The sequence below is a fragment of the Ctenopharyngodon idella genome, chromosome 4, assembly GCF_019924925.1.
Source record: "Ctenopharyngodon idella isolate HZGC_01 chromosome 4, HZGC01, whole genome shotgun sequence".
NCBI lineage: Eukaryota > Metazoa > Chordata > Actinopteri > Cypriniformes > Xenocyprididae > Ctenopharyngodon > Ctenopharyngodon idella.
This window is the reverse complement of record NC_067223.1, coordinates 14,277,345-14,302,173: the sequence shown is the minus strand read 5'-3', so window position 1 is coordinate 14,302,173 and position 24,829 is coordinate 14,277,345. Positions and strand designations below refer to the sequence as shown.

Here is a 24,829-nt window from a genome sequence, read left to right as displayed (position 1 = left end):
TCTCCCTCTGTTGGCCAAAACGAGCCATGTATGGATGAGAGGGGAACAATAGAGAAGCTCTCCTTGCCACATTCATCTGGGGTGGAGCTTTACTTTAGTAAAGCTTCTTTGAAATATGAATTATTGTGAAAGTGCTATGCAAATAAAACTGAAAATTAACTCACCCAACTCTTCATTTTCAGTTTGTTTAATAGCCTGTGTAAATTGTAAGATCTTGTTTGCAGAAGAAGGGTTTTACTTCATAAATTATATAATGTTAAAATAATGCAAGCCAACTCTTTATAAGTATGTGTTTCAATGCTGCAGGTTATGTAAATACTCAAAACTGCATCAGTTGGTCATATCTTTAGGAATAATCTCAATGGATAAATACAGTGTGACTTGAAGTTTTAGACTGTAAAATATCTTTGACTTTTCCTAGTTTGGTGAAGTTTATGTGGGTGCTTCTCAATTGAAAAAAAAAAAAAAAAAAAGAACAAGAACACATGACATGAGAAAATTACATTTTTAATGTTTTTAAAACTTTTTTGTATCAAATAGACATTTTAGCAAGAGATTATTTGCAGATTTATATTCAGCCTGCCGTCCAAAATCTACCGACCTGTTTTTCTTTATATTCATTAAGTGTTGAAGGACTGTAGTGCCAGACTGGTTCATTTTACTGAATGATATCATTGAGGATAAGAAAGTTTGGTAAAGTGAATATTTTCAAAGTTGTACCTAGTGTTTAACTATATACCAGGATTCAGTGTCCTGGTCTCCTCCCTCCTGATTCCTTCTCAAGATTAATGTTGTCATGTTAGAATGATTAAGATCAGCAAACTAAAAAAACACCCAGCAAACATTCGTGTCACAAAATCTAACAGTACAACATGAGCCCGTGAACTTGGAAGGAAGTCATCTAGGAAACAACAGACTCTGTGATTTGGCTGTTCTGATCATCATGAGAATTAGTGTGAAGAGTTTGTTTCCAGTCTTGTCTGTCGCTGTGGTGTTTTTCTATACGAACTCTGTCAATTGGAAAATCCAAACTCAAGAGAAGCAGCTTCACCAAGTCCAGCAGAACTTCTCGTTACACAGCGCACTTCTCCTCAAAAAGCTGGACAAACTGGAGGCTCATTTATATGCTGTGGGTGAGTTACTGAGAACTGTTTTTTTGTAATCAAATTTGACAAAAATAATTTATCTGTTTATCTGTGCTCTTTAAAGTTGGCATGAAATCAAAATGGACCCTATTTATATTCTTTTCACCCAACAATGAAAATTCTGACATCATTTACTTAACCTTATGTCATTCCAAACCCAAACCTGTATGGCTTTTTTTCTTCTGTGGAACATAAAATAAGATATTTTAAGAAATGTATTAATGTTAATAGTGTTGTCAAAAGTACCGGTACTTCGGTATCAAGTCGATACTGAAATTTTGAAAATGTGACGGTACCAGCATTTCTGTAGTACTGGGAGTATCGAGTATCCGGGTATATTCGGTACCTACCCACTGATAGGGCTGTGGCCGTATTTACGCGAATATGACACTAGTGAAGCACAAAGCTTTGTTTATGGAGAAATAATAGGTTAGCAATTAAATGTGACATCGCAGCCATGGAAACATCTCTTCTCATCAGATTTCTTCTCATCAGATATCTCTTTTATAGATGTCATCAATGCTTTTACCTTTCTAGATGTAATTACCGAAATCAAAACAGTCCATAAACTATATCCTCACGAAAACTTCAGTCAAGCCAGCTCGCGTGTCAACCTGAGAGATCAGCCTCCTTACTTTAAAGTGTCAAATTTCTCGGTTTCTGAATGGACGGTTTGGCTTGATTGACAAACGCTAACGTTCGGGCATGATTTATATACCATTGACCTGTCCTAAAACGTTAGCACGCTTTGATCGATTGTTTGGAGTTCGCGTGTTTCTCCGTTCGAGAGCGCATTTCCTGTTCACATCCGCGACAAAACAGTTGATTATTTACAAACGAAAGCTCACGGAAACGTGAAAATGGTCTCATTTGAAAGAAAATATCCTAAGCTAAAAGATGATATAGTGTGACTGATTGAAGCAGCCCTTATCAAAAGTGCGGGGGTCGATTTCTGTCTTTTAAAAACTGCGGGGGTCCTGACCCCCCTGTCCCCCGCATCAACGGCGCGCCTGCGTGAGTCCATAAATTTAATCTTAAAGGTAAAGTACAAAAACACCGTAGGACAGAAACCTTTTTGCTTGCACGTCAATTTCTATTTAACACAGTTTGCGCTTGTTATTAGACTTTATAAGGCGTGTCAAGTTGATTTGTATAGCGCGTTTCACACGCCGGTGATTTTTAGTTTTGCTTTCTCTGGCAGCGCAAAATCAAACAGCATAAATGTCTTGCCCTGTGGAGGATAAAACTCGCTCTTCAGACCTTTTACAACAAGTGTCAGTTGCTTGTAACATGAAGATATTATAAAAGAGATGGTCTCTTTCCTGCTCGTGTCCCTCATCCCTCTCAAAGCGCAGAGCGACAGGCTATATGATGTATCTTTGTGTGGAAATAAAAAACAAATGTTTTTAAAAAAATAATATTTAACTTATTATTTAGGTTACCATTATTTACTGATATTTATTTCATAGTTTTACAGGCTGTAGTGTGTCGTTTCACTGAGTGCAGTCTTTATCTGACCTTTGTTTAATTGATAGATTTAATTTTTTTTTTATCTCATCTCTTGCTTTTAATTTGAAATCAATTTGCTTTTAATAAGAAATCAAATACACTGCTGAACAATAATCAATATCTAAAAATTTTCCCTATATTTTATGACAATTTTATGATTGGTTTATGTACTACAAACTCTTTATGGATTTTATACAATGTAAAAAAAAAAAATAAATCACATAATAAAGCAGAAAATACAGTACCTATCAAAAGTTTGGACAATTGTAATTGTACAATTGAAATAGGCCTATGTCTCTTCTGGATTATTTAATCAAAAACGCAGTAAAAACAGTAATATTGTGAAATAGTATTACAATTTAAAATAGCTGTTTTCTATGTGAATATATTTTAAATTATAATTTATTCCTGTGATCAAAGCTGAATTTTCAGCATCATTATGCCAGTCTTCAGTGTCACATGATCCTTCAAAAATCATTCTAATATGCTGATTTGCTGCTCAAGAAACATTTATGATTATTATAAATGTTCACTCAAAAAAAATGAATTGTTGGATTTACTTAAAAAACTATATTGGCTACTATATTTGAATAATTTGTACAAATAACAATTTAGTTGTATGAACAAAAGAAATTGAAGTAAAGCTGACAACATTTCTTTGAGTAAACACAAATCATTTGAATGTCACTGTTACATAATATATATATGTGCAGTTTACTTAATAATGTTTTGTTTATTACACAAGGTGAACACATTTATTGACCTAATTTACCTTATTAAATGAACTATTTACTCTACAAAATGCACTCAAAAAAATAACTCATTGAACAAACTCAATTGAATTGAGAGCAGGAACTCTATCTTAAACATGCGTATATGAGGCTCACAGCCTAAACACAGGCGACACTCTTCTGCATAATGGTAACCACAAAATTCAAAAACATTACAGAAACTACTCTGAATGTCCAACATAACTGAACATTAAACACTAACATAAACTAACAACATCTTTCCCTTTACTGAAAAACACATAAAATAACACTTTAATCCCTAAATTTACTCTCCTAATGCAGTCCCTTGCAAAGCATGCCGGGAACTACGGATCCACTGCCCAGTTAGTTATGTCAGCATTAATTTGTGCATTTCACTCAGCAATGTTAAGTTGACTGAACAAACACTTATTAAGTAAAGCTGACAATATTAATTTTTAGTAGAAACAACGCAGTTAAATTATGTTCATGTAGTTACATGAGTTTTTTAAGTAATGTGAACAAGGGTGGTTTGAGTGAAACTAACAGTGAAAGTTAATTTTTTTGAGTGTTGAAAACAGTTGTGCAGCTTCATATTTTTGTGGAAACCATGATACCATTCAAACATTTGTGGTAAAAAAAAGAAAGATCTGTCATTGTGAGCTGTACTTCGCTGTTATAACAGAATAAGAAGTTTTAATGAATTTTATTGACTTACACTTAAACATTTTGCAGAAGAGAAAAACCTCAAAGTGAGAAATGAGAAGAAGCCAGTGAAGAAGCTATTTCCAAACTCTGATCTCTTCAAGCAATGGACTGTGGAACTTTCTGAGGACGATCAGAAGAAGGCTGAGGATCTCTTTCAGAAATACGGCTATAATGCCTTCCTCAGTGACCAGATGCCTCTGGATCGGGAGCTGCCGGACACTCGAGACCACAGGTGAGTTTCAGTCATTCATGGAAATGCTCTGATGTTCTTAATGGATTCATCCATTTTGCTTTTGTCATTGTTCTGTAGATGCATTGGACGTGAATATCCACACAATCTGCCCACCATCAGCGTGGTGCTGATTTATCTGGATGAGGCTCTGTCTGTCATTCAAAGAGCCATTTGCAGCATCATCAACAGAACTCCAGCCCACCTGCTGAAAGAGATCATACTGGTGGACGACCACAGCAAAAATGGTTTGTTCCTCTCAAAACCCCATCATATAGTCTCAGATTGTACACAAACTGAACCAGTCATTCTGGATGTATGTCTTCACAGAAGAGCTGAAGACACAGCTGCATGTTTATATCAGCTCCATCAATGAGAAGCACCCAGGCCTGGTGAAGAAGGTGACCCATCCAGAGCAGAAAGGCCTGTCCCAGGCCAGAATCTCAGGCTGGAAGGCTGCCACCGGGGATGTGGTTGCCATTTTGGACGCCCACATTGAGGTCCATGTCAAATGGTGTGAAACTGCTCGGCTGACTTCAGTGTCTGGCAATAAGGCCGTGTGTACACCAAAGCATTTTTTATCTGACTGAGGCTAACGTATTTTCCCAATTGTTTTCATCGCCAACTGCTGTTTTTTTTTACCGGTCGTTGAGAGTTGAAGAATGTTCAACTTTGGGTAAAACGCAGCGCTTATCACTGTCACTTTTTACGCAGCCATCTGATCACAGTGGAGGAGGGGCAGGACAAATACCACATCCTTCATGTAACAGATGACAACAAGCAATTAATTTAAAATAAGAGCCAGAGCAAATACTTTACAGTGTATCAACATCTTTATAAAGAAACGATACAGAAACAAATGTCCGTGGATATTCCGTATCGTAGAAAGCAAAGCGTCCCAACTGAAAAAACGCTGCGCTGCCGAAGCAAGCGCCCACAGCTAGGTGTTTTTAGCTGGGTAAAATCAATATTTGCTCAGATATATGATATTAAAATATTGCAAAACTGGTGTGATGCAGTGTTCTTTTAGTATTATTTATAAACTATTATTTATTCATATTCTGAATTAACTTTTAGCTTTTAGTTTTAGTGATTTTGTTATGGTTATATTTCTTTGTATTTCAGCTTTATTTCAATTAATGAAAATTATTTTAAAAGCTTTAATTTTAGTTAACAATGACAACACTGGTGTGAACAACCACCACAGACACAGACAAATGAACAGACACCATGAAAGTATAACAATGAAATCACATTTTCTCAAGCACTCTCTCACTTTAGGGCGGAGCCTCTGCTTGCACGTATCCAGGCTGATCGCACGCTGGTCCTGAGCCCCGTGTTTGACAGAGTGAATTACTATGACTTGGAAGTGACCAAGTATCCCCCCTTCGCTCATGGTTTTGACTGGGCTCTCTGGTGCACATATGTGTTTTTCCCACAGAAGTGGTACGATCAAAAAGACCCTTCACAGCCAGGAAAGTGAGTGTGTCTTGTGCAATACCATCTTTAAGATGTGACTTCGTATAAAGAGGCCATTTGATGCTTTTTAATGTTTTCTTTTTCCTTTAGCGTGTAACGTATCTGTTAGTGCATGTATAAGATCTATAAATTTACAGAGCTCATAGTTTACCACAAAAGGAATTTATTCTATCTGACAAAGAACACTGCTCCAGACCAAAACGCATCGACTGAAATCCAGATATTACTTGTGTAAATGTCTGTCACAATTAATTTTTTCACAGCAGCGCCATCTTTGATTTTTAATGGGAATGAAAGTGAGGCTGTGAGGGATAGACAAACATCTCTTCAGTGTGGGTTGTACTTTTATTTAAAGGGGACCTATTATGCAAAATTAACTTTTATCCCTAAATCATAGTGTCTCAGAAAAAGCATTTGCAGATTCTAGTTTTTGTGACATCACAAATGCTTAGGCCCCACCCATGACTGCCGATGGACTCTATTAACATAGAAACCTCCCTGAATGACCTGTACACAGTCCGCCATGTTTATCTCCTCGTCAGATCATTTAACAGCAGCATTCAAGAAATGTATTATTAAAGCTACTACATTATTCAATCAAGAGCAGAGAGTGATGTTCTGTTTTTCTTTTGTTGTTTGATTCATATTAACAGCATATACAGCAGTAGGTACTGTATATTACGCTGCTTTCACTTTAATACACAGATCTAATATACACATGTATATCAGAAGTTTAGCCTGATATGGCTTTAAAATGCACGCAGATAATAAACTTTCATGATGATGAAAAACTGCAATGCAAGTGAACTCCAAACATGTTTTAGTCTTTGGCAGAGTGAAGTGAAGTGCAGGCTTTTGTAGAGATGCTAATGAGGGTAATAGATGGCAGGTGCAGGTGATTGAGGAGTGTGTGCAAGTGGTGAGCAGGAAGGATTCTGGAAAGTGTAGTGCTGAGGGTGACCGAGCTGGTGACTGTGACAGTACCTCCCCCTCCCAGAAAGCGTGACCTTGCGCAAAATGGATTCCAGCCAGGGTGGGAGGGTGGGCGTCCTGGGGCTCTGTCAGGTGACAGACATATCTTTAGCTGAATTGCTTTTGCACGGTTACAGACTGATATTTTTTTTTTTGCACATTCCCAAACTTCAACCCAAGCATCCTCATCAATCAAAATTGATAGTTCCCTTTCCCATTTTTTCCGAATATTCTGTGTATCTGTGTAGGAAAGGCTAATCGATGTTCTCCCAGAACATCGTTAATAGAGTTCTCCCTCTCTTTCATATTTCAAAATTATCCTTTAGAGTTGTACTCTTCTGAATAAAATGCCTAATTTGTAAAAATCTAAAAAATTCTGATTTTGAAAGCCCATATTTGTCTACCATTTGTTAAAATGACATTAAATTTTCATCAATAAACAAGTCTTGAAGCCTAGTAACACCTTTGTCACACCAAAGCCTGAAGCCAGCATCCATCATTCCTGGTTCCTGGTATCTTTTATCTTTTCCATTGCCGTCAGTAAGTTCGCCTCCGTTCCGTCGGCGGAGGTGCCGACCTCCATAGCTTGCTCAGGCTCGACCGGCCCGGTTTTTGACGATTTTTTTCATTTTCAAAGTCAGCCCTTTTCATAAGTTAGCAGGCACTTAAAAGGATAATTGAACGAATATTTTCAGAGCTCCCTCAAGTTGTGTCAGAGCTCTATGGCGCCATCTTTTCACTCACGCAACAAGTGACTGTTAATTATTTGTCATTGAATCATTCATTTAAAAGATTTGATCAAAAATGCAGATTCATTTAGTAATGAAACAAGTAAAGTATTTATGAGTGAGTCATTGAATCATTCATTCAAACCATATTTTCTTTAAATATTCATTCTAATTAATTAACCATTTATAAATAGACTGAAAATCTTGAGGGAATTAGTCTTCCGGGTTCTGACATCATACCTGCACCAATGTATAAAGAAGAAGGTGCAACTCAATTATAGGGCATTGCATCTGACACAAGCTTGAGGTGTTTGGCCAATCGCAAAGCAGTGGGTCAGTTGGCCAATCAGAGCACTCTAGGCTTTTTGGAAGGAGGAGCTTTGTAGAAATCAGAGTGTGTCCAACAGACTGGGAATAGTGGGGCTGCAATAATGTACATTATGTGAAAAATTATGTGTTTTTTGAACATTAAACCATGTTAACCTATTCTACCCAATAAACAAAATAATTACCATTGAAAATAGCATCATATGGCCTCTTTAAGTTCTTGTTGCATGAAAGCAGTTTAATGCTGGCAATCGTGCTGTTGAGCTGATGTTGCTGAATTGTGCTCTATTAAATCTGTCCTCTCCGCCTGTTCTCCAGGAGTCCCTCTGTAATGGGAATACTCGTGGTTGATCGTCTGTTCTTTGGAGAGATTGGGACTCTGGATGGAGGGATGCAGGTGTACGGAGGAGAGAATGTTGAATTAGGAATACGGGTAAAGTGCATGAACATACTACTGATTTATATTATACTCTATATATTATACTATATTCAGTGTTGATTTTTCTCGGCTCAGGTGTGGCTTTGTGGAGGAAGTATAGAGATTGTTCCCTGCTCTAAAGTTGCCCACATTGAAAGGGCGCACAAACCCTACATGCCTGACCTTAGCAATGTAATGAAGAGAAATGCCCTCAGAGTGGCAGAAGTTTGGATGGACGAATACAAGAGAAATGTCCACATCGCCTGGGGTGTCCCCATACAGGTAGATCTAATGAACAGATTCAGCTACACAACTTCTTGGTGTTCAAATCCAGTTCTATGAGTCTTAAGGTGTTGATTCAGTCAGGTTTGGTTTGAGATCTTTAAAGTCAGAGATGTGTGACTAAAGGTTTTGAGGTTTGAAATGTTAAATGATTTTGGCTCTTTATTAAATTTATGATCTGTTCTTTCCTTTTCCCACAGAACCATGGAATAGACATCGGTGATGTTTCAGAGAGAAAGAAACTGAGAGAGAGGCTGAAATGCAAACCATTCAAATGGTATCTGGAAAATGTCTATACTGCATTAAATCCCAGGAATATACTTGCTTATGGAGTGGTGAGTGACATACAGTTCACTATGACTCAAGAGAGTTTTATTTAAGAGAGGTTTAACACAAGTCAAGTCAAGTCATCTTCATTTATATAGTGCTTTTCACAATACAGATTGTTTCAAAGCAGCTTCACAGTGATAATAGGAAAATTAATTGACAGAGATTGTTTTGGCTTTACAGCAGCTCTAAGAAAATATCACTATCGAGCTAAAGTGGGTTTTTGATTGATTCACTTTCGTTGTAAAAGTTGTTAATTATTAACTTGGGGGCCACTTAAATGACACCTTTCCTACTGAAAACCGAAGACCTTTAATGCATTCTTGCCATTCATTTACATGTTTGAATGTGTATGCGCGCAGACGCTTGGTCTTTTTTACAAAGTGATATTGCCAAATTACTTGTCTGGTCCACATAATACAGAAAAATGAGTCGTGTTCGTGGATCTATGCAAACTGGAATAATTTTGATAACGTTGTATCTATACATAGGGAAAGGAAAGGGAAGGAGGCCTTCGCAGGGGCTAGTTAAGTTGACACTTCAGGGCTGCATTATCATCATGTCTAGGCACAGGTCCTTCCTCTCAACTGGATACGGCCTGGATCTGGCAGACTACGGCAAATCTCGGGATAAACAGAGAGAGACTAATATTAGCATGCTAAAAAGGAAAAGGATCTACCACCTGCGGTTGATTTTGATATTCTAGGTATTATCAACTGGCCTGAATTCTGAGATCGCACTAGACGTGAAGGATTATGATGCATTAAGAGCTCCCTCAGATACTGGGGAGCTAAACCATTTAGTGCTTTGTAAGTAATTAGCAAGATTTTAAAATCTACATGATGTTTAATAGGTAGCCAATGCAGTGTTGACAGAACCGGGCTAGTATGGTTATACTTCCTGGTTCTAGTAAGAACTCTAGCTGCTGCATTTTGGACCAGCTGTAGTTTGTTCATTAGATGAGCAGGGCAACCACCCAGTAGAGCGTTACAGTAATCTAGCCTTGAGGTCATGAACGCATGAACTAACTGTTCCGCATTTGTCATTGAGAACATATGTTGTAGCTTAGATATATTTTTAAGATGGAAGAATGCGGTTTTACAGGTGCTAGAAATGTAGCTTTCAAAATGAAAGACTGGTATCAAATAGCACACCCAGGTTCCTAACTGATGACGAAGACTTAACAGAGCAGCCACCAAGTGTTAGACGGTATTCTAGGTTATTACATGAAGAAGTTTTTGGTCCAAAAATTAGAATCTCTGTTTTTTCTGAATTTAGTAGTAAGAAATTACTAGTCATCCAATTTTTTATATCAGCTATGCATTCCGTAAATTTTTTGAATAGGTAAGTTTCATCAGGGCGCAAAGAAATATAGAGCTGAGTATCATCACCGTAACAGTGAAAACTAACGCCATGCTTCCTAATGATAACTCCCAAGGGTAGCATGTACAGAGTGAAAAGCGACGGTCCTAGTACTGATCCTTGCGGTACTCCATATTGAACTTGTGATTGATATGACATCTCTTTGTTTACTACTACGAACTGATAACGCTCAGATAAGTATGATTTGAATCATGCCAATGCAATTCCACTAATGCCAATATAATTTTCGAGTCTATTCAAAAGAATGTTGTGGTTGATAGTGTCAAAAGCAGCCCTGAGATCTAGTAACACTAATAGAAAGATACAACCATGATATGATGATAAGAGCAAATCATTTGTAACTCTAATGAGAGCAGTCTCAGTACTATGGTACGGTCTAAATCCTGACTGGAAATCCTCACAGATGCCTTTTCTAGGATTTTTGACAGAAAAGGTAGATTTAAGATCAGCCTGTAATTGACTCATTCTCTATGGTCAAGTTGTAGTTTTTTAATAAGAGGTTTGATAATAGTCAGCTTAAAAGTTTTCGGTAAGTATCCTAGTGATAAAGATGAATTAATGATATTAAGAAGAGGATCTATGACCTCTGGAAGGATCTCTTTCAATAGCTTAGTCGGTATAGGATCTAACATACATGTTCAAATAACATGTATCAAATAAATACTTAAGGTTGTGTTTATTTTCTTCTAAAAGATTTGAAAAATAAGCAGATCTAGCAGTTTTTAAGGCCTTTCTGTACTCAATCATTCTCTCTCTCTCCACGAAATGCAAAAAACTTCTAGTTTTGTTTTCGTCCAGCTGCGCTCCATTTTTCTGGCTGCTCTCTTAAGGGCCCGGGTGTGCTTGCTGTACCACGGCGTTGGACTAATTTCCTTAATCTTCTTTAAGTGCAAAGGAGCAACTGAGTCTAGTGTGCTGGAAAAGAGAGAGTCAATAGTTTCTGTTGCAACATCAAGTTCTTCTAAGCTGTCTGGTATGCTAAGGTGATGAAACTGATCAGGAAGATTATTTATAAAGCAATCTTTAGTGGTAGAAGTGATAGTTCTACCATATTTGGCTAAATGTAGTATACACGAGATATGATAATGATCATCGCTCTGCTGCAGAATTTCAATGGCATCAATATCGATTCCATGTGACAATATTAGATCTAAAGTATGATTACGACAATGAGTGGGTCCTGACACGTGTTGTCTAACTCCAATAGAGTTTAGAATGTCTGTAAATGCCAATCACAGTGCGTCTTTTTCATTATCTACATTGATATTAAAATCACCAACAATAAGGACTTTATCCACAGCCAGTACTAACTCCGACAGAAAATCAGCAAATTCTTTGATAAAGTCTGTATGGTGCCCTGGTGGCCTGTATACAGTGGCCAGCACAAATGTCGAATGGGATTTGTCACTTACATTACATAACGTTACATAAAGCACCATCACTTTGAAGGAATTATATTTGAAAGACTTTTGAGTAATACTGAAGATATTACTATAAATTACAGCAACACCTCCCCCTTTGCCTTTCCGACATGGTTTATGTTGATAATAGTAACCTTGAGGGCTAGACTCATTTAAAGTAATGTAATCGTCTGATTTTAGCCAGGTTTCTGTCAAACACAGCAAATCTAGATTATTGTCTGTGATAATATCATTTACAATAAGTGCTTTTGAAGAAAGGGATCTAATATTCAACAACCCAAGCTTTATCATTTGTTTATCAGTATTATCTCTATTATCTATGTATTTTATTTGTTGAACATCAATTAAATTATATATAATGTCCTTATCTCTATCACACAGCTGATTAATGATCTGCAGACAAGTTTATGTTTGGATAAGGGGCCAGCTGAGGAGAATATTCCCATTTTATATCCATGCCATTTCTCTAACTCACAGGTAATATCTTCTTCTCTTCTCTTCTCTTCTCTTCATTTTTTCAGGAATATTTGACTTCACTTCAGTTTCTTCTCACACAGGTATTTTACTATACAGCAAGTGGTGAGATACTTGCTGATCCCCTGCCATCCTTTTTACATGATCGGAGCCGCTGTCTAATTGATCCCGGCTCAGGCAGATTTCCAGAGCTGTCCTGGTGTTCAGACACTGAAAAACCAAAACACATGTACTGGGATTTCAAACAGGTGAACAAACCCCAAATACTGATAGGATACTGTGGTATATCACAATTTGAACTTTGCATGAACAAAATGTTCATCATCTTGTTTGATTTTCAGGGACAGGCCATACAGAACAGAGAAACCAAACGCTGTCTAGAGATCAATGCTGAGCAGAAAGGAAAATATGAAAAAAACGTTTTTATTCAGGAGTGCAGAAACCAGCACTGGAGGATACAACATTTAATTCAGGACTTATGAAACGCAAGAAAATCAATTTAGATAAACGCAGCTGACACGCTGGAGCCTGCTGGAGAAACATCACAGATAGTGTTGGTGCTAAAATGTGAATGCAGCTACGCACTGAAAGAAATTAGGTACTAAAAATGGCACAAAAATATTATATGGCTGATGAGAAAATAAAAATAGAATTGATACTCGGAAAGAGGGTTTAAGAGAAAAAGAATGATTTTCACAGTTCAAATTCACACAGTTCTTGCAGCCCCATATATAAATAATTTGTTACATCTGATGTCTTTTAAAACTGACTAGTTCCAGTGAAAAAAACCTCCCCAAACACTCTGTGGAGGCTGAATGCGTGTCATTTGTTTTGCTCTGTCTTGGTTTCCTCTGTGATTGTGTGTACTTGCTGTTACATTTGCAAATTCTCAGTTCAAGGGAAGTAGGGAGTGTGACGCCATTTCTTTTGCATATATCGTTTGGTCTATGTTTTGGGTTAAGGGAGTAAGGGAAGTTGCATTGTATTTTTCTTTTGATGTGCTTTCTTTTTTTTTCTCTTTTTTTAAGGGAATTTAGAGGGAACTAAATCTAGTTATTTTTGTTTGTTATTTTGGACTTGTCCACTCCTGAATTTGATCCATTTGTTACTGATTTTCACTATAATTTTGCTAATCTATTTTTGTTTGATATTATCTTATTTGTGAGTGAGCGCACATTCATTTATGTTGCAGCTGTAAGAAATTTTAAAATCAAAAATCAAAATAAAACACAAGAAAATTTTACTTGCATGTCATGTGACTGTTAACTGACATCAGAGATGTGTGAATATGCAAATGTGCTGTTGAACTATTGAAATATTTAGAAATGGTTTCATGTTTCTATATAGTCTGCCCTATTCCTAACAGCCCTCCATGGGGCATGTTGTCACAAAATGTCAATGTCTATTAAAGGAGTAACCAAAACATTTTTTTCATCATTTACTTACAACAAATAGAAATATTTAGCGGAACATTCAGACTGTTGTTTTTCAAACAACAAATGAATGGAAAGTTCCAAAAAGGACAAAATTAGTCCATATGACTTGTGTATTTCTTGGTTTTCTCAAACCATGAGAACTTACTGTGATGAACAGGTCAAAGTTTAAGTCTTTATTCAATGAAATGCTCGAGTGTTGAAATGATGAAAATTACTGTAGCTGTGTGAAGTATTTGTTTCCAGTCTTGTCTGTCGCTGTGGTGTTTCTCTATATGAGCTTGATGAGGAGGGAAATCCAAACTCAAGAGAAGCAGCTTCACCAACTTCAACAGAACTTCTCCTCCAGAAGCTGGACAAACTGGAGGATCATTTGTATGCTGTGGGTGAGTTACTGAGATCTATTTTGCTTCAGTGTTGTTGTAGACTTTGAATACTCGATGAACACAAATTCTTGCAGACGAGAGAAAACTCAAAGTGAGAAATGAGAAGAAGCCAGCAAAGAAGCTGTTTCCAAACTTGTATCTCTTCAAGAAATGGACTGTGGAACTTTCTGAGGACGATCAGAGGAAGGCTGAGGATCTCTTTCAGAAATACGGCTATAATGCCTTCCTTAGTGACCAGATGCCTCTGGATCGGGAGCTGCCGGACATTCGAGACCACGGGTAAGTTTCAGTCATTCATGGAAATGCTCTGAAATTTTTGATAGATTTATTTATTTTTCCTTTTGTCATTGTTCTGTAGATGCATTGGGTGTGAATATCCACACAATCTGCCCACCATCGGCGTGGTGCTGATTTATCTGGATGAGGCTCTGTCTGTCCTTCAAAGAGCCATTTGCAGCATCATCAACAGAACTCCGAGATGAGGGAGAGATGGATACAAATGCAGAAGTTTTATTAAAGTAATATAAAAAAGTGATAAGCGCTTTCAATTTTTTTTTTAAAGCAATTGATTCAATTGATTCAAAGTTTCAAAAAGCTTTGTTTCTCCCATCACTATATCGAAATACAATTAACTCAGATACTTGACAACAGAACACAAGGAGACTGAACTGACCAACATACAGTCATAGAAAGAGAAGAGACAAGAGATTCAATTTTCAGATACCTTTTGCTTCAAATCAATATTTGTAATGTTATGATTCACCTCATAGTTTGTTGGATATCACTCCAAAACGTATAAAGCTACAGTATAAAGATACTGTAAAGAACCAATAAAGATGTTTACATGATTTATGTGACAGATGAGGACTTTGCCTGTGAGAAACCTCCTCCCAAAAAAGCTCGAACGGCTGTCAAAGACCTTGATTCAGAGAGCAACCGCAAGTCTACAAGTGCATCTCCAAATGAAGTTGTTGATCTCACCAGCTCAGGAAGCAGGAAGAGGTTACAAAACAGCATTTTGCCTTTTCAAAACACATTTTATTACTAATCAGCTCAAATTCTTTGTGTAATTGCAAATGAAAAGCATTAATAGACCACTGATTGTATGTAATGACTCCATTGACCCTTTACTGTTGTGTTATTTTAGGACGTCTTTGGGTGATAAACTTTATGAAAGAGATTTGGAGGCAGCTTTAACTTTATCATTGCTGGACTCCTCAAGAACACAAGACGGAGAGCTTACAACCAAAACAGGTGAATGTTCTGCTTGTGTAAGAGTTGATTTCCCTCATTCGTGAATTGCAAAGCAATCTTACTGTTGTTTAATGTCTCTTTGTGTTCTGCAGATGATTGTGACGCGTCTCAGCCTGTTCAGTGTTCTCCACCTGTTCTGATACACTGCAGTGCTGATGGAAGCCATTTAGGTAATAACAAAAAAACATGTTTTGTCTGTTTACTGGGTCACAAACTGATTATTTGTACATATATATGGAGCTTTATGTGACATTTCCATGCAAAAACCTTCTCTAAACAAAAATCTGTGCTTGATTTTGTACAGTAGGTGACAGTCATCCCCATCCAGATTGTCCTCCAGTGCTGTCAAACTGTAGCATTGATAACAGAAGTTTAGGTAAAGCAGGTTTGTTACTATGCAGATTAACTTTTGATGTTAACAAAATTGAATTTTCAAAGTGTCAATCAGTGATATAAAAAGATAACAAATGCTACATTTTCTATGCATGTGTACCTCTGTGTTTATTATTGCCCATGTTTTCATGGCTGAATCTGATCAGTATGGACGCCTCCCCTCCCGGTGTTTCCAAACAGAATGAAGCCTCAGAAAAGCAGAGAAAACCACTAAAGAAGAAGGACAACAAAGACGATGAGGACTACCAGCTGCAAAACACACAAGGTAATCTGAGCACCTTCACAATCTTAATTAATGAGGCCATATTATGCCCTTTTACAAAGTCTTAAATGTTGATTTTGGGGTCCACTAGAACAAGTTTTCATGCTTGAATATTAAAAAAACAGCTTATTTTTCACATATTTGACATTGTTTCAGCACCTCTCTTCACAGTCTGTCAGTAATGCTCTGATTAGTTCCTGTCTCTATGAAGCCCCTCCTTCTGAAAAGTGCAATGTCCTCTGATTGGTCGGCTGGATCAATGTGTTGTGATTGGTCAAGCGCTTCGAGCATGTTTTGGAAATGTCCCTCCCCTTACCATTTCAACACACTACTAACTAACTCAACCAGGCCCCGCCCCCTTAGTTTGCACATGCCTTTGCAGACCTTTTTCATACTCCAATAGCAACACACTTAAGAAAGTTGAACATGTAAAAAAGCATTCTAGGTCCTCTTTAAAGTCACATGGATGTGGACTGTCCTCTGCTGCATATGTTTTCAGTGCTTACATGATGAAATTTAATACTACAGATTCAAAATATGGCATTTATTTATGGTTGTTCCTGTTGCAGATTCAGACAGTGATGCAGACTTCACTGAAGAAGAGGAAAGTGAAGACGAGACATTCACGATGAAGAAGAAAAAGGTGGTGAAACAAAAGACAGAAAAAAAGGCCCCACCTCCTATGAAGGACAAGAAGGAAAAGAAAGAGAAAAAGTCCACAAAAGCCTCGAAAGCTATAAGCTCGGGTACTTTTTTCCTGTTCTTAATGGTGTGTTTTGTTCACACTTGTAGTTCGATTCTCTTGGTTCTTTTGGTCTAGACCAAAAAAAGAAAATGATACAAAATGGTGCCAGAATTTCCTCAGTCACACAAACACAAACAAAGATCTGCTGTGAGGAGATGGCGTTTCTGGCGCCTGTACCGAACTGTAATGGGCAGTGTAGCTCCTATGACGAGAAGAACAGGTATGCTTGAGCATTCTGTCCTTTATTTGGTCACATCTTGTGACATCACATCCAGTTTTTGGTTCGTTTAGATGTTTTTGGTCTTTGTTGAGTTCATATACCTGTCAAACCTCACCAGAGTTCATTTGGAAGCAAACCGAGACCCCCCTGAAAAAGTGGGTCCCGGTCCACTTGTTTGCTGTGCATCAGGGTTCTGATGACAGCGTTCACACTTATTCAAATGAACCGCACTAACAGAGCAATCGCACCAGAGTTCATTTTAATCAAACCAAACCTGGTGTGTTTTAGCTTTGTAAATATGCATTTTTTTGATAAACATTAAAGACTGTGTAATATGTTAAAATCTGGTTTTCCAAATGTTTTTTTTTTATTTAGATTTTTAGAATGCACATTAGCTTGTTTTCCATCAACCGGTTAAAATTTACAACAGCGCACAAAAATTGGGTCTCATTTTCACAAACAAAAACCACAGACAGGCTGAAAGAAAATATAAATCGACTCCCTGACAGTAGATGGCGCTTATGGAACAGAAATAGAGCCATTTCCCTGTTAACGGCTGCGCACAAAGCATCCGTGCACTTATAAACACAAAAAACACAAATGCTTATGAACACAAAAAAGAGATATTTTGATGAATGTCAGTAACAAGTTGATGGTCCCCATTGACTTCCATAGTATTTTTATTTTTTTCCTATACTATGTAAGTCAGTGGGTCCATCAACTGTTTGGTTACCCATATTCTTCAAAATATGTTCTTTTGTGTTCAGCAGAAGAAAGAAATTCATACAGGTTTGGAACAACTTGAGGGTGAGTAAATATGACAGAATTTACATTTTTGGGTGGACTATCCATTTAAGTGGACGCTCAAGCGATGTCTCCCTCTATTGGCCAAAACGAGCCATGTATGGATGAGAGGGGAACAATAGAGAAGCTCTCCTTGCCACATTCATCTGGGGTGGAGCTTTACTTTAGTAAAGCTTCTTTGAAATATGAATTATTGTGAAAGTGCTATGCAAATAAAACTGAAAACCAACTCACCCAACACTTCATTTTAAGTTTGTTAATTAGCCTGTGTAAATTGTAAGATCTTGTTTGCAGAAGAAGAGTGTTTATAATAAATTAAACACCCTTAAACATAAATTATATAATGTTAAAATAATGCAAGCCAACTCTTTATAAGTACGTGTTTCAATGCAGGTTATGTAAATACTCAAAACTTCATCAGTTGGTCATATCTTCTCACTGGATAAATACAGTGTGACATGAAGTTTTACACTGTAAAATATCTTTGACTTTTCCTAGTTTGGTGAACTTTATGTGGGTGCTTCTCAATTGAAAAAAAAAAAAAATTACATAAAATGGTTATTGGTGTAACAAGTTCCTTCTGTAATCAATGATTTAGGCGAAATTAATCAAGAACACGTGACATGAGAAAATTACATTTTTAATGTTTTTAAAACTTTTTTGTATCAAATGGACATTTTAGCAAGAGATTATTTGCAGATTTACATTCAGCCTGTCGTCCAAAATCTACCGACCTGTTTTTCTTTATATTCATTAAGTGTTGAAGGACTGTAGTGCCAGACTGGTTCATTTTACTGAATGATATCATTGAGGATAAGAAAGTTTGGTAAAGTGAATATTTTCAAAGTTGTACCTAGTGTTTAACTATATACCAGGATTCAGTGTCCTGGTCTCCTCCCTCCTGATTCCTTCTCAAGAATAATGTTGTCATGTTAGAATGATTAAGATCAGCAAACTAAAAAAACACCCAGCAAACCTTAGTGTCACAAAAACAGTACAACATTAGCCCGTGAACTTGGACTAGAAGGAAAACATCTAGGAAACAACAGACTCTGCGATTTTGCTGTTCTGATCATCATGAGAATTAGTGTGAAGAGTTTGTTTCCAGTCTTGTCTGTCGCTGTGGTGTTTTTCTATACGAACTCTGTCAATTGGAAAATCCAAACTCAAGAGAAGCAGCTTCACCAAGTCCAGCAGAACTTCTCGTTACACAGCGAACTTCTCCTCAAAAAGCTGGACAAACTGGAGGCTCATTTATATGCTGTGGGTGAGTTACTGAGATCTGTTTTTTGTAATCAAATTTGACAAAAATAATTTGTTTACCTGTTGTTACCCTTTAAGTGCTCTTTAAAGTTGGCATGAAATCAAAATTGACCCTATTTATATTCTTTTCACCCAACAATGAAAATTCTGACATCATTTACTTAACCTTATGTCATTCCAAACCCAAACCTGTATGGCTTTTTTTCTTCTGTGGAACATAAAATAAGATATTTTAAGAAATGTATTAATGTTGTGAACTATCTGTGTCTATCTATCCGTCCGTCCATCTGTCCATCTGTCCGTCCATCATGTGTTGTCATTTTAAAGGGTTTAAATGACTTTATTCAGCAATTTCTTCTCTTTCCTGTCAGTCTCCTATGCTGTTGACATAGTGAACGCAGTGCAGCACTCATTATTGGCCAGCTCCTGTGTCAGCATCACACACATGCGTCGTGCTGGTCACATGAACAGCATCGGCCAATACTGAGTCGGTGTTCTGACGTAGAACCTGGAAGCGCTGCACTGTGTCTACAACGTCAACAGTGTAGTAGACTTTCAAATAGATAAAACAACAGAAATCTGTCAATGTGAGCTGTACTTCACTAATAGAATAAGAATAAGAAGTTTTAACAAATTTTATTGGCTTACACTTAAACATTTTTGCAGAAGAGAAAAGCCTCAAAGTGAGAAATGAGAAGAAGCCAGTGAAGAAGCTGTTTCCAAACTCTGATCTCTTCAAGCAATGGACTGTGGAACTTTCTGAGGACGATCAGAGGAAGGCTGAGGATCTCTTTCAGAAATACGGCTATAATGCCTTCCTCAGTGACCAGATGCCTCTGGATCGGGAGCTGCCGGACACTCGAGACCACAGGTGAGTTTCAGTCATTCATGAAATTGCTCTGATGTTCTTAATGGATTCATCCATTTTGCTTTTGTCATTGTTCTGTAGATGCATTGGACGTGAATATCCACACAATCTGCCCACCATCAGCGTGGTGCTGATTTATCTGGATGAGGCTCTGTCTGTCATTCAAAGAGCCATTTGCAGCATCATCAACAGAACTCCAGCCCACCTGCTGAAAGAGATCATACTGGTGGACGACCACAGCAAAAATGGTTTGTTCCTCTCAAAACCCCATCATATAGTCTCAGATTGTACACAAACTGAGCCAGTCATTCTGGATGTATGTCTTCACAGAAGAGCTGAAGACACAGCTGCATGTTTATATCAGCTCCATCAATGAGAAGCACCCAGGCCTGGTGAAGATGGTCACCCATCCAGAGCAGAAAGGCCTGTCCCAGGCCAGAATCTCAGGCTGGAAGGCTGCCACCGGGGATGTGGTTGCCATTTTAGACGCCCACATTGAGGTCCATGTCAAATGGTGTGAAACTGCTCGGCTGACTTCAGTGTCTGGCAATAAGGCCGTGTGTACACCAAAGCGTTTTTTATCTGACTGAGGCTAACGTATTTTCCCAATTGTTTTCATCGCCAGCTGCGAGACCGAGCTCTGAACGCTCAGTGTTTTTTTTTACCGGTCGTCGAGAGTTGAAGAATGTTCAACTTTGGGTAAAACGCAGCCACCCGATCACAGTGGAGGAGGGGCAGGACAAATACCACACCGACCAACCGCCACATCCTTCATGTAACAGATGACAACAAGCAATTAATTTAAAATAAGAGCCAGAGCAAATACTTTACAGTGTATCGACATCTTTATAAAGAAACGATCCGTGGATATTCCGTATCGTAGAAAGCACAGCGTCTCAACTGAAAAAACGCTGCGCTGCCGAAGCAAGCGCCCACAGCTAGGCGTTTTCAGCTGGGTAAAAACGCTTTGGTGGACACACAGACTAAAATCAATATTTGCTCAGATATATGATATTAAAACAATATTGCAAAACTGGTGTGATGCAGTGTTCTTTTAGTATTATTTATAAACTAGTATTTATTCATATTCTGAATTAGCTTTTAGTTTTAGTGATTTTGTTATGGTTATATTTCTTTGTATTTCAGCTTTATTTCAATTAATGAAAATTATTTTAAAAGCTTTAATTTTAGTTAACAATGACAACACTGGTGTGAACAACCACCACAGACACAGACAAATGAACAGACACCATGAAAGTATAACAATGAAATCACATTTTCTCAAGCACTCTCTCACTTTAGGGCGGAGCCTCTGCTTGCACGTATCCAGGCTGATCGCACGCTGGTCCTGAGCCCCGTGTTTGACAGAGTGAATTACTATGACTTGGAAGTGATAAACTATGTTGCCTCTGCTCATGGTTTTGACTGGGCTCTCTGGTGCACGTACGTGGCTTTCCCAAAGAAGTGGTACGATCAAAACGATCCTTCACAGCCAGGAAAGTGAGTGTGTCTTGTGCAATATTGTGTTTAAGATGTGACTCTGTACTAAAGAGGCCATTTGATGCTTTTTAATGTTTTCCTTTTCATATCTGTTAATGCATGTATAATATCTGCAAATTTACAAAGCTCATAGTTTGCCACAAAAGGTATTTATTCTATCTAACAGAGAACACTGCTCCAGTCCTGCCCAAAACACATTAACCGAAGTCCAGATAAGAAGTCCACAGTTCTTATCGCATTGACCGAAGTCCACAACTTATTCACACCAACACCATCTTTGATTTTTAACAGGAATGAAAGCGAGGCTGTGAGGGATAGACATACATCTCTTCAGTGGGTTCTACTTTTATTTAATGTGTTTTTGTTCTTCTGACAAAACACAGCAAAAATCTTTCAGTAGACAAAAAACTCCAGACAACATGGAAGCTGTGGAAAGTTATAAGTAATCTAGGAGCGTAATACAGCTTTTTACAGTGGATGCCATTGAAAACATGGTAAGTCTATCCCTCACAGCCTCGGGATGACGTCAGAACCTGGATTAATTCGCCATTGGTTCATTTGAAATAATGGGGATTTATAATGGGGGTTTTTCCATTTATGAGTAAAATAAAGTCTGTGGTAAACAACTTGACGATACGATGACGTTTTTTTCTACAACGTAAACTGCACACACTCACACCCCAAACTGTCTTATCTAGTTATTAGATATTTTGTGTATGCTATATGTGTAGTGGGTTGCCTCACGTGAGCATCGATGCTCCCTAGTTTTCATGGTGCATTGTGGGACTTTTTAAGGAGTGAAGGTTTCAGTGGTGTTTGAGTTTGAGTTTGAGGTGTTTTTGGCCAGTCACAAAGCAGTGGGTCAGCTGGCCAATCAGAGAACTCTGAGCTTTTCAGAAGGAGGGGCTTTGTGGAAATCAGAGTGTGTCCAACAGACTGGGAATAGAGGGACTGCAATAATGTACATTATGTGAAAAATGATGTGTTTTTTTGAACATTAAAGCATGTTAACTACTCTAGTACACCCAATAAACAAATTAATTACCTTTTAAAATAGCATCATATGGCCTCTTTAAGTTCTTGTTGCATGAAAGCAGTTTCACGATGGCAATCTGCTGTTGAGCTGATGTTGCTGAATTGTGCTCTATTAAATCCGTCCTCTCCGCCTGTTCTCCAGGAGTCCCTCTGTAATGGGAATACTCGTGGTTGATCGTCTGTTCTTTGGAGAGATTGGGAGTCTGGATGGAGGGATGCAGGTGTACGGAGGAGAGAATGTTGAATTAGGAATACGGGTAAAGTACATGAACATACTACTGATTTATATTATACTCTATATATTATACTATATTCAGTGTTGATTTTTCTCGGCTCAGGTGTGGCTTTGTGGAGGAAGTATAGAGATTGTTCCCTGCTCTAAAGTTGCCCACATTGAAAGGGCGCACAAACCCTACATGCCTGACCTTAGCAATGTAATGAAGAGAAATGCTCTCAGAGTGGCAGAAGTTTGGATGGACGAATACAAGAGAAATGTCCACATCGCCTGGGGTGTCCCCATACAGGTAGATCTAATGAAAAGATTCAGCTACTTCTAGAAGTCTCGAGGTGTTGATTTTGTCAGGTTTTGTTTAAGACCTTTAAAGTCAACCGAGATGTGTAACTAAAGGTTTTGAGGCCTAAAATGTTAAATGGTTTTGGCTCTTCATTAAATTTATTATCTGTTCTCTTTTTTTCCCACAGAACCATGGAATAGACATCGGTGATCTTTCAGAGAGAAAGAAACTGAGAGAGAGGCTGAAATGCAAACCATTCAAATGGTATCTGGAAAATGTCTATACCGAGTTAAATCCCAGGAATATACTTGCTTATGGAGCGGTGAGTGACATACAGTTCACTATGACTCAAGAGAGCTTTATATAAAAGAGGTTTAATATAATGTCCTTATCTCTATCACACAGCTGATTAATGATCTACAAACAAGTTTATGTTTGGATAAGGGGCCAGTTGAGGAGAATATTCCCATTTTATATCCATGTCATTACTTTTCCTCACAGGTAATATCTTCTTCTCTTCTCTTCTCTTCTCTTCTCTTCTCTTCTCTTCTCCTCTTTATTTTTGAGGAATATTTGATGCAGTTCAGTTTCTTCTCACACAGGTATTTTACTATACAGCAAGTGGTGAGATACTTGCTGATCCCCTGCCATCCTTTTTACATGATCGGAGCCGCTGTCTAATTGATCCCGGCTCAGGCAGATTTCCAGAGCTGTCCTGGTGTTCAGACACTGAAAAACCAAAACACATGTACTGGGATTTCAAACAGGTGAACAAACCCCAAATACTGATAGGATACTGTGGTATATCACAATTTGAACTTTGCATGAAAAAATGTTCATCATCTTGTTTGATTTTCAGGGACAGGCCATACAGAACAGAGAAACCAAACGCTGTCTGGAGATCAACGCTGAGCAGAACGAAAAATATGAAAAAAACGTTTTTATTCAGGAGTGCAGAAACCAGCACTGGAGGATACAACATTTAATTCAGGACTTATGAAATGCAAGAAAATCAATTTAGATAAACGCAGCTGACACGCTGGAGCCTGCTGGAGAAACATCACAGATAGTGTTGGTGCTAAAAATGTGAATGCAGCTACGCACTGAAAGAAATTAGGTACTAAAAATGGCACAAAAATATTATATGGCTGATGAGAAAATAAAAATAGAATTGATACTCGGAAAGAGGGTTTAAGAGAAAAAGAATGATTTTCACAGTTCAAATTCACACAGTTCTTGCAGCCCCATATATAAATAATTTGTTACATCTGATGTCTTTTAAAACTGACTAGTTCCAGTGAAAAAAACCTCCCCAAACACTCTGTGGAGGCTGAATGCGTGTCATTTGTTTTGCTCTGTCTTGGTTTCCTCTGTGATTGTGTGTACTTGCTGTTACATTTGCAAATTCTCAGTTCAAGGGAAGCAGGGAGTGTGACGCTATTTCTTTTGCATATATCGTTTGGTCTATGTTTTGGGTTAAGGGAGTAAGGGAAGTTGCATTGTATTTTTCTTTTGATGTGCTTTCTTTTTTTTTTCTCTTTTTTTAAGGGAATTTAGAGGGAACTAAATCTAGTTATTTTTGTTTGTTATTTTGGACTTGTCCACTCCTGAATTTGATCCATTTGTTACTGATTTTCACTATAATTTTGCTAATCTATTTTTGTTTGATATTATCTTATTTGTGAGTGAGCGCACATTCATTTATGTTGCAGCTGTAAGAAATTTTAAAATCAAAAATCAAAATAAAACACAAGAAAATTTTACTTGCATGTCATGTGACTGTTAACTAACATCAGAGATGTGTGAATATGCAAATGTGCTGTTGAACTATTGAAATATTTAGAAATGGTTTCATGTTTCTATATAGTCTGCCCTATTCCTAACAGCCCTCCATGGGGCATGTTGTCACAAAATGTCAATGTCTATTAAAGGAGTAACCAAAACATTTTTTTCATCATTTACTTACAACAAATAGAAATATTTAGCGGAACATTCAGACT

General features: G+C 37.7%; 3 protein-coding genes across 5 annotated transcripts in view; all 3 read left to right on the top strand.

Annotated features, from left to right (window-relative positions):
* rad51ap1 (RAD51 associated protein 1) overlaps positions 1-24,829 on the top strand; it is a 35,004-nt gene that overhangs the window by 4,258 nt on the left and 5,917 nt on the right. The gene's annotated exons all lie outside the window — the stretch shown is intronic.
* On the top strand, positions 172-20,386 carry LOC127511364 (probable polypeptide N-acetylgalactosaminyltransferase 8). Of its 2 annotated transcripts, none has more exons than XM_051892155.1 (4): positions 172-1,133; positions 4,139-4,343; positions 19,861-20,027; positions 20,110-20,386. In XM_051892155.1, the coding sequence occupies exons 1-4, from the start codon at positions 944-946 to the stop codon at positions 20,367-20,369; spliced, it is 822 nt and encodes a 273-aa protein (XP_051748115.1). In that variant the 5' UTR covers positions 172-943; the 3' UTR covers positions 20,370-20,386. The 2 variants fall into 2 exon arrangements, with proteins under 2 accessions (XP_051748115.1, XP_051748114.1); XM_051892154.1 differs by lacking the exon at positions 19,861-20,027 and adding an exon at positions 4,422-4,588.
* LOC127511368 (polypeptide N-acetylgalactosaminyltransferase 18-like) lies at positions 8,097-23,837 on the top strand. Of its 2 annotated transcripts, none has more exons than XM_051892159.1 (5): positions 8,097-8,279; positions 8,361-8,546; positions 8,747-8,881; positions 12,059-12,399; positions 23,689-23,837. In XM_051892159.1, exons 1-4 carry the CDS (start codon positions 8,178-8,180, stop codon positions 12,206-12,208), a joined length of 573 nt encoding a protein of 190 aa, XP_051748119.1. In that variant the 5' UTR covers positions 8,097-8,177; the 3' UTR covers positions 12,209-12,399; positions 23,689-23,837. The 2 variants fall into 2 exon arrangements, with proteins under 2 accessions (XP_051748119.1, XP_051748120.1); XM_051892160.1 differs by lacking the exon at positions 23,689-23,837 and adding an exon at positions 12,493-13,394.

Excerpts from the sequence above, each read along its gene's own strand:
- LOC127511364 (XM_051892155.1), top strand. The coding sequence starts at position 944 with ATGAGAATTAGTGTGAAGAGTTTGTTTCCAGTCTTGTCTGTCGCTGTG. Across the intron at positions 1,134-4,138 it reads GGCTCATTTATATGCTGTGG|AAGAGAAAAACCTCAAAGTG; the intron begins GTGAGTTACTGA and ends AACATTTTGCAG. Across the intron at positions 4,344-19,860 it reads CCGGACACTCGAGACCACAG|ATGCATTGGACGTGAATATC; the intron begins GTGAGTTTCAGT and ends ATTGTTCTGTAG.
- LOC127511368 (XM_051892159.1), top strand. The coding sequence starts at position 8,178 with ATGGGAATACTCGTGGTTGATCGTCTGTTCTTTGGAGAGATTGGGACT. Across the intron at positions 8,280-8,360 it reads ATGTTGAATTAGGAATACGG|GTGTGGCTTTGTGGAGGAAG; the intron begins GTAAAGTGCATG and ends TTCTCGGCTCAG. Across the intron at positions 8,547-8,746 it reads CCTGGGGTGTCCCCATACAG|AACCATGGAATAGACATCGG; the intron begins GTAGATCTAATG and ends CTTTTCCCACAG.